Source organism: Babylonia areolata, chromosome 2, assembly GCF_041734735.1.
Source record: "Babylonia areolata isolate BAREFJ2019XMU chromosome 2, ASM4173473v1, whole genome shotgun sequence".
Classification (NCBI taxonomy): Eukaryota; Metazoa; Mollusca; class Gastropoda; order Neogastropoda; family Buccinidae; genus Babylonia; species Babylonia areolata.
The window spans coordinates 21,453,640-21,463,639 of record NC_134877.1 but is presented as its reverse complement, the minus strand read 5'-3'; the positions used below and the strand labels follow the sequence as shown (position 1 = coordinate 21,463,639).

General features: G+C 41.0%; 2 protein-coding genes across 2 annotated transcripts in view; one reads left to right on the top strand and one right to left on the bottom strand.

The window, feature by feature from the left end:
- LOC143279355 (uncharacterized) overlaps positions 1–4,543 on the top strand; it is a 5,056-nt gene extending 513 nt beyond the window's left edge. Inside the window, exons 2-3 of the mRNA XM_076583375.1 lie at positions 2,161–2,418; positions 4,210–4,543. Of these exons, the coding sequence (XP_076439490.1) occupies positions 2,161–2,418; positions 4,210–4,214 (263 nt within the window). The 3' untranslated portion in view covers positions 4,215–4,543. The remainder of the gene's footprint in view (positions 1–2,160; positions 2,419–4,209) is intronic.
- A 4,319-nt stretch (positions 4,544–8,862) lies between these two features.
- The window catches only part of LOC143279354 (endoribonuclease YbeY-like), a 3,659-nt gene continuing 2,521 nt past the window's right edge, over positions 8,863–10,000 (bottom strand). Inside the window, exon 3 of the mRNA XM_076583374.1 lies at positions 8,863–9,337. Within this exon, the coding sequence (XP_076439489.1) occupies positions 9,182–9,337 (156 nt within the window). The 3' untranslated portion in view covers positions 8,863–9,181. The remainder of the gene's footprint in view (positions 9,338–10,000) is intronic.

The window sequence follows — 10,000 nt, the reverse complement described above, 5'->3', positions numbered from 1 at the left end:
CGTATGGTGGGGACGCTGGTATCTTTGGATAGGAGTTTGCTGGGCTATTCTCTTCGTCTTTTCTCTGGCATTGATGAGAAGATTTCGTCGGGCAGTCTGAAATTATGTTGACTGCAGCTTGTTTTGGGGTGTTTTTTTTTTTAAGAACAACTTTTACTGAAGAATATTTTGCGTGTAAGTATGAAGGAACTGCCAGCTGTAATCTGTGTTTGTCCTGGTACATAATAAAGGCACAGGACTTGTTAGCTCCGACTGGTAGTACCCATCAAATCTTTGAAAATAGCTGTTAATTTGTAGGTTTCAATGCAAAAAATAATGATAATAAATAAATAAATAAATAAAACAATATTAACAGTCCAGATCGGCGGCCTCCCATTGTTGCACAAATTGCCTTTTTTTCCAATGACAGGAGGCGGCAAGGATGCCTCACGCTTGTCATGTAAATTTTCTTTAGCGAGCTGCGACTAACGAGTTGTTGTATCCATTTTCCTGTATCGTTATGCCCACAAATGTTGGATATGACATAGGCCTACTGCTGAGAAGTCCTTGAAATTCGAAACCAATGTCTACAGATGTCTGCTTGGACTTTCTTGGCTCGACCACAAAACTTACGACTTTAGTGTCAAGCCATATTATTCATAACACTGGCCTCACATGTACGCCTTTGCAATGGTGAAAAGACAGAGTCTAACATGCTTCAGGATTCTCTGCAACACACTGTTCAGGACAAGGGTTTCACAGGGTGGCAGACGAGGAGACAGGCAAACATGTAAACATTGTGTGTGGTCGATTCTGGAAATACAAGAGGGTTTGTGAGCGATCTACCCACAGCCTCATGAAACAGCTGTCGATTTCTGGCAGAGAGGACATGGGCTCTCAAGGGAATGGCAGAAGCAGCAGAAAAGAGTTCCAGCTGGATCTGGTCGAGGGGGAATGAAAGTACTCAAACTGGCTGTACGATGGCTCAGTGGTTAAAACGTCTGCCAATCCTGAAGTGGCGACCACTGGAGGCGCGGATTCGAACCTGCTGAGGACCAGGAAAACAGAAAAAAAATGACGGCAATACAAGGGCATCCAGGAGTCATGGCCTGGGTGCGGTCCGGCCCCCTTAAGAGTGTAAGGAGTTAAGGGCCGAAACACTTGACTGAGGGGAGTTTCTTCTCTGAAGACCTTGTACTCACCAGCTCTCCCTAGATGTTCTTATCAGTAAAGACGCAAGCACTAACACACGAGCGGCAAAAGACCGGTCCAGATGGGGGAATGTGGCAGCTGCAGCGTCCATCATGCCCCCTACAACGTCACTCACAAACAGGGGGTTGAGATACAGATGAGATACGATGACGACTAAGAAAAGAACACGTGTCCAAAGCGTCACAGCATGTGACATGTCATCAACGTCAATATCTTGTCTCCATACAGCAGAGTGACATCCTACGGATAGAACACGCAGCTGGGGAGTGATGGTCCTGAGTTCAAATCTCACACGAACCGGGACACCCCCACTACTTCCGGTTCCGGCTCCACCCACAGCCCTCCCTCAAACATCTCCCTTCCCATCCACAACGTCACTGGGTATGAGAAGGGCTCTGTTACAACTTTGTTGTTTTTCTAGATGAGACTACAGATGGAGCCAGTGTGTACTGCTCACGCTTTACGCGCATGTAATAAACTGTATGCGCGCACGAAAACAAGATAGTTGTACAAAATCATTTCAACAGAACTCTATTCTGGTAAGCTAAAAAAAAAAAAAAATGTACATGCTGTGAGGAACAATGAAAGGGTGACACTGCACTGTGGCGACACACTCGACTCATGGACAGCATTCCGAACATCGTAAGAGAGAAATCTGTTGTGACAGGAGATTGATTAATGAACAATCAATTTCGCCATCAAAATTAACAGCACAAACCAACATTCTTCCTGTCATCAGCGAAAATACCGAACCGTTCTGAGCGATGGTACCCGGGCATATTTTGAGATACATGTATATGAAACAATATAATGTTGACGAATGTGTCCAAGTGGTTTCATTAGTGTAGTGAAAGCACAGAACCTGATTCAGAACGCACTCGAATGCTTACCATTTTATTTCTTTTTTTTTCTTTTTTTTAAAACTTTTTTTTCCTGTTGTTGCTGCAGAAAACCCCTCTCTTTTTCCAGATGTGGCCCAAGCTCAGTTCGGATCTGCCATGGCGCCGAGAGGAGGAGGAGGAGGTGGGGGTTTGGGTCGGCTGATGATGTTGCTGATGATGGTGATGAACAGCGGCAACGACAACATGAAGAAGATGGTGATGATGCAGCTGCTACAGTCCATGATGCTGGGTGGTGGTGGGGGCTTTGGGGCACTGGCAGGAGGAGGAGAGGGTCTCGGCTTCCCCAGGATGATGAACCCCCTCATGGGCATGACCATGATGGCCAGTGAGTCCGCCTGCTTCCTGTCTCTACATCCGCTCCCACCAAATCAATCCACCTTTCTCTCTCCCCTCACTCCCACCAAATCAGTCCGTCTGTCTCTCTCCCCTCACTCCCACCAAATCAGTCCATCTTTGTCTCTCCGCCTCACTCCCACCAAATCAATCCACCTTTGTCTCTCCGCCTCACTCCCACCAAATCAATCCACCTTTCTCTCTCCCCTCACTCCCACCAAATCAGTCCGTCTGTCTCTCTCCCCTCACTCCCACCAAATCAGTCCATCTGCTTTTTGTCTCTCTCCCCACTCCCACCAAATCAATCCACCTTTCTCTCTCCCCTCACTCCCACCAAATCAGTCCACCTTTCTGTCTCTCCGCCTCACTCCCACCAAATCAATCCACCTTTCTCTCTCCCCTCACTCCCACCAAATCAGTCCACCTTTCTCTCTCCCCTCACTCCCACCAAATCAGTCCAACTTTCTCTCTCCCCTCACTCCCACCAAATCAGTCCAACTTTCTCTCTCCCCTCACTCCCACCAAATCAGTCCACCTTTGTCTCTCCCCTCACTCCCACCAAATCAGTCCACCTTTGTCTCTCCCCTCACTCCCACCAAATCAGTCCACCTTTCTCTCTCCCATCACTCTCACCAAATCAGTCCACCTTTCTCTCTCCCCTCACTCCCACCAAATCAGTCCACCTTTCTCTCTCCCCTCACTCCCACCAAATCAGTCCGTCTTTCTGTCTCTCTCCCCTCACTCCCACCAAATCAGTCCACCTTTCTCTCTCCCCTCACTCCCACCAAATCAGTCCACCTTTCTGTCTCTCCCCTCACTCCCACCAAATCAGTCCACCTTTCTGTCCCCTCCCCCAACCCCCTTACCAAATCAGTCCACATTTATGTCAACCCCCACACCCCAATTAGTCCGACTTTCTGTCTCCCTCACCAAATCAGTCCGCATTTCTATCTCCGCCCCCACCCCCCACCCACCCCCCATTCTCTCCCCCACTCCCATCTTATCAGTCCGCCTGCTTTCTGTATCTCTCCCCACTGCCACCAGATCATTCCGCATTTTTGTCTCCAGTCCACCCCCTCTCCCCCGAATCCCCCCCTCCCCGCACCCCCCTCCCCACTTCGTCTCTCCTCCTCTCTCCCACCAGATTAATCCCCCCTTTCTGTCTTTCCCCTCACTTCAACAAAATCAGTCCGCCTGCTTTCTGTCTCCTCCCTTTCTATCTCGTCCCCCAACCCCTAAAAGGATGTGTTGGCTGTGTATGTGGTCGTGGAGAGGTGGTGTGTGTGAATGTGTGTGTGTGTGTGTGTGTGTGTGTGTGTGCATGTCTGTGTATGTGTGTGTGATAGTGCATTGTGTGTTGCCGTTTTTGTTTGTATGTGTGTGTGCGTGTGTGCTTGTATGCGTATGTGTTGTTCATGATACGAGGATGGTGATTGTTTCTTCGGGGTTGATTCTTTTTCTTGATGATTGTTGCTTCTCTTTTGTAACATGTAATTTGTGGAGTGCTGTGATTGGTTGTTATTTGTTATTTGATTTTTCTTGACTTTGTTCCTTCTTGTTATATGTAATTTGTGAAGCACCGAGAGTCTCTCTGTAAGGGAACAGCCCTATGGAAGAGCACTTCATCATATCTTTATTATTGCGTGCACTCATATGCATGTGTGCATTTGTGTGTATATGCACATCTTATGTGCTATGTGTGTGTGTGGGGATGGGGGGGGGGGGGGGTACAAACAAATAACGCCTAAGCTTTCCAGTCTGAAATCCATGTATATATTTTCAGACTAACCAGAGGCTCAATCAACCCGACATGAGCTGATTCCATCGGCACAACAGGAGTGACACGGGCGTGCAGCGACAATGAGAACAGCAGTATGTCTGCTTCATAGACCTCAGTGGTCTGCTCCGATTATCCCCAACACAACGAGCATCCCTGTGCTGTGGGCGTACACTTCCTGTGTCGTCAGTTCATGTCACACTGGTGACCATGAAAAGAAAATCAATTAATAGGAATTAACGGAAAAGATTATCTCCTGGGGAGATGACTACAAAGTTTAAACATATACATATCATAAATAGATAGGAGGTACAACAAGGAGTCAATAAAGCAGAAAAATACTGAAGATTTGTGTGTGATAAAGTTTGAGCGATTAGTTGTTTCATTTGCTGGATGAAAGTATATTGTTGTTGTGTGTGCGTTGACATTGATACACACATGCGCATACGCTTTCACACACACACACACACACACACACACACAGAGCATTTATCATCTGCTTACACACACACACACACACACACACACACACACACACACACACACACACATAACCAAAATTCTGTAGAAAAATCCACCTCGATAGGAAAAACAAAAACTGCATGTAGGGGGGAAAAAAAGGGGGGGGGTGGCGCTGTAGTATTGCGACGCGCTCTCCCTGGGGAGAGCAGCCCAAATTTCACACAGAGAAATCTGATGTGATAAAAAGAAATACAAATACAAATATAAATATGCTGAGCACTAGACACAGTGGGTGTAAATTCAATGTCCCGATGGTCGTGAAAAGCTATGTGATTTTTATCTTTTTTTTTCTTTTTTTTTCAAATGAAGAAAGAAATGGGAGTGGCAAAAGTATAACATTCACAAAACATGAAGAGAACATCAAGCTGTGGCATCTGAAACAAAACTATAATTTGTTTGTATGGAAACTCACATATACATATCATATTATAAAAATTAAAAGCACACCATGTACTATTTTTCATCATCGATTGCAGTAGTCTCAGATTTTTTTTTTTAATTTAAAAAAAAAAAATTAACAATACAAAAATAAATAAAAATTCTGGACAGAACACATACAATGACACTTATTAAAGTACACCATCGACGTGTTAACTGCATGTGAATATTTTTTAATAGATATGAAATGAACTAGAATGAACGTTGTTGTTTTTTGTTTGTTTGTTTTTTGTTTTCTTATTGAATCAATGGTAGTTCTCATTGAGCATCTACACAGATTTATTCTTTCAGTATCACTGACACTTTCGTATGTGTTTACCAATCGAACTTTTCAATGTGGCTTTTCTACAATAATTATCCTTCTATGACAATTCATTGCCAGCAGCCAGGTTTTCTGTACATGCATTGCATATATTATACTGCACACTGGATCTTGGTTTCGTGTCTATGTGTAAGTACCAAGACCACCATTCTACCTGGGTGAGAAATCTACTGGGGTTGTAAATAATTCTAGGTGCGAGCCTGCTGAGAACTGACACACTGTATATGTGAAGACTGATGTCACAAAGGCTCCAACAAAGAAGCAAAGACCACAGACTGTGAGAAGTACGGTGCCTGAAGAGTTCAGGAATGCTAATTTTTGACAGAATCAAGGAAATATTTTAAAGCTTTGAACTTGTTTTCGTTTACACAACAACACCAGCGTGAAATACTTCCAATATATATATATATATATATATATATATATATATATATATATATATATATTTGTTGTTCCAAGCACAACCAAGAGCATTTTATATATATATATATTACGTTACTCCCCTTGGACTGGCAAGTGACTGCCCTTTGACTACCAACCGTTGTTTTGGTGTTTTGTTGTTGTTTTTTGTTTGTTTGTTTGTTTTGGGGGGTTTTTTTCCGAAAATAATCCTGCAGGGTCAACAATACTTCAGTTTTTGTCTGTTTGCTTGTTTGTGTTTTCCTTTTTACCAGGACTGTAGTCCGTAGTGATGGCCCTTTCCATAACAAAGACAAAATATTGAATAATATCCTTAATTAAGTTCATATAATTAAGTTGATATATCTATTGTCATCAGAACATAATTTTCCTTCTTTTTTTCTGAATCATTTCCATGTATTTTTTTTTTAATCTTTTTTTTTAATTTGATAAGATGAGTAAGCAGTTTCTGGTAAAACATGCAGAATACTTAATTCCTCATTCTATTATTTTTAAGAAAATGTTCCCAGTCTGTTTGATGGCAAAAGAAAAACATCACACCCCTACATGTGATGCCATATTATCTAATCAACAAATCAAGCAAAGTGTTTGAAAGATTAGAAATGAAAAGGAGACACAAATAATCAACAAACCAGGCAGAATGTCACCATCATAACAAAAGAAGACAAAAGCTCATGTGACTAAAATCTTTTCAATGGGCAAGTCGTCAACATTTTTTTCAACTCACTAACTCAATGTAACACTTCTCAACCGCAGTAAAAAAAAAATAAATAAATAAATAAAAATAAAATAAAAATAATAAAATTAAAAAAACATGCAGAAAAGATTGTCCTTTGTTTTTTCCAGAGTAAAATATGTCTGTATGTGCATAACAAAACATGTGACTATGTACATCTGTCAAATACCTGCCGTGTAGACACAAGTTATTCAACATACATTTAATCAAAAATGCAGCATGTCATCTGTACAAAGAAATTGTAGTCTTATAAAACATGGAACGCTGGAGGCGAGATACCGAGGCAGAGCTGAAGCAGCAAGGGACCAACTCGACTGGAATGGCCAGAACAGCCCAGAACAGAGTGCGATGGCGAGGGGTCGTCGATGGCCTATGCTCCACCAGGAGCGATGGGCAAAATGAAAACATGGAACTCTGGTATACATGCATCTATATCATGCACTTGTGTCCCCTCAAAACTTGACATGAAATATATATCTAACACTCCCCTCCCCCCCCCCCTCCTCCACATACCACTCTCTCATGCACACACGCACATGCACACTCACACACACACATATCCAGTCTTTCACCCTTTTTTTTGTTTTTTGTTACAATTTCTTTATTGTCCAATGTAAGAAAATCAAGAACAGATTGAATATTTCTATTATGAGCATTTACGCCTTATCTTGAAAATAAGCCCAAGGCATTTACAAACAGAACGCACACATAAATATCAAAAAGGAAAAATTGAACACAAGATACCAAACATTATTAAAAAAATTATTCATCCCCCCCCCCTCCCACACACACATACTCCCTCACACCCCCCACACCCCCCTCCCAAACACACACACACACACATACACAACACACACAAGCACACACCCACGCACAAACGCAAGTGATAACACACAATCATAAATAGCACACAATCAAAAATACATCCAACAAATTATGAAACTCTCAAACTCGCTCACTCACTCACTAGTGGTCATTTTAGTTCATACTGGAATGGGATGAGCTGTTAAAAATTATTCAGGAGGGGACAAAGTGGGTCTTCAGACTGGATTTGAAAGATTGCAGCGAAGATGAGTGACGAAGAGGCTGACCACATTCTTTACTGCATGAGACATGAGGGAAGAGGAGTGAAATCACATTGTTGATAATGGTGTTCCTTCTCCAAATCACTGTCATGCAGTAGCAAATACAGTTGTTGTTGCTTTTAACCAAGTTGATAGTTTAACTCCGGTACTACGATTAGTTAGCTACCATACTTTATACATGGGTTCCGTATCTGACAACCATATTGGGAACTCGCTCTCTCTCCCACCTACCCAGCCTCCTCTTCTGTTCCTGCATATTTTTGAACCACTTAACTACAACAATGAAAACTAATTAGTATATCTACCATATCTGATGACTATTTAACTACAACAATGAAAACTAATTAGTATATCTACCATATCTGATGACTATTTAACTACAACAATGAAAACTAATTAGTATATCTACCATATCTGATGACTACTTAACTACAACAATGAAAACTAATTAGTATATCTACCATATCTGATGACTATTTAACTACAACAATGAAAACTAATTAGTATATCTACCATATCTGATGACTATTTAACTACAACAATGAAAACTAATTAGTATATCTACCACATCTGATGACTACTTAACTACAACAATGAAAACTAATTAGTATATCTACCATATCTGATGACTATTTAACTACAACAATGAAAACTAATTAGTATATCTACCATATCTGATGAATATTTAACTACAACAATGAAACTAAGTATATCTACCATATCTGATGACTACTTAACTACAACAATGAAACTAAGTATATCTACCATATCTGACGACTGTTTTTCAGCTGTCTTTTTTTCCCCCATTTTTTTCTCTTTTTTTTTTTTTTTTTTTTTTTTTAATAATTCTTTTAATCTCACACATGACACACACATCAAGATGGTGATGACAACACACAGCTAGTTCAATGCATGCAACAGATACTGCAAAATGACCCATTGCAGATGCTCAAAAAGCCCTAAACATACATCCCAGAAGTTGGGAAGTGAAAACAAAGAACAAGTAACCACCAGCTCTAACAACAACACGAGATGCATTTGTGAATATGAGCAGATGAAAATATTCATACCTCTTTCTTAATCATTACACAATCTGCAGTTCCATCTGCATCCATTGGAAATGTTTTAGACGACAATCATCTTATGTTTGAAATAGTTCAGAGTTTAATTCAGAGCCCCACTGGCTCTCTGTTGTGATTTACTAGTTGAGTTGTTAATTTGTTGTTTTGTTTTATTCATAATTGTTTGTGATGCAAATTCTGGTGGGAGGAATAGGAAAAGCAGTGATAATATGAGACAAGGGGTGGGGAAAGGGACAGATTTTTTCGTCTAAAATCACAATTGTGGATGGACATCAAGCAAAAGAACGAACAAACATACCACCTTGCAAGAAAACACACATATATGAACACACACATGAACTCAATACATGCACACTTATGTATACACACTATGTCAGTGGCCAATGATTGTTAAAGGCTTACAACTGTAGCCAGTCAATTTGTTGAAGCGGTCAAGGATCGAACTCTCTGCTCCTCGCATGCAACGCTGCTGCTCTGCAGTTTCGTGGTCATGGCCGATCAAATGACAGAGACCATGTGTCACCGTTGTCTGGAGGAAAACAGTGTTGTTTTTTCTCAACAGACACTATTGCTAAGAATGACATTACATTAAAACAAAACGAGTTAAGCATATATATGTATGTATCTAACTTTCCTCAACAACTGAGTATGATATCATCTTCTGGTAATTTTATTCCCTTTTTATATATTTGTTTACATATTTCCTCAGACTGTCTAATGCAATTAATTCTCATTCTAACACTTAAAATGCTTTCAGATCAGGTCCAAATGAGCCTGATCTACTAATCTAGTCTGATGAAGACTCTTCCCCTTTCTCAGTCTACAAACTATGGTGTGTGTGTGTGTGTGTGTGTGTGATTGTTAAAGGCTTACAACTGTAGCCAGTCAATTTGTTGATCAATCTTCATCTGAACGAGCAGATATTATGTACGAAATTTTGTATTTAATCCACCAGTTAATTATACAAGGCTCCGACATTTCACTCTTGTGGGTTCCTGGACATTCTAATCTTCGTGGCAACGAAATGGCCGATTTTTGTGCCAAGGAAGCGGCATCGAACAATTCAGTTTCAATCAATCACAATATTCCTATTTCTGTTTCTGAAGCCTGTACTATTCTTTCAACATATATCTGGAATTTCAGACAGAAACAGTTCTTAGAAAACTCAAAAAAGAAGCTCTGGTGGGATCTC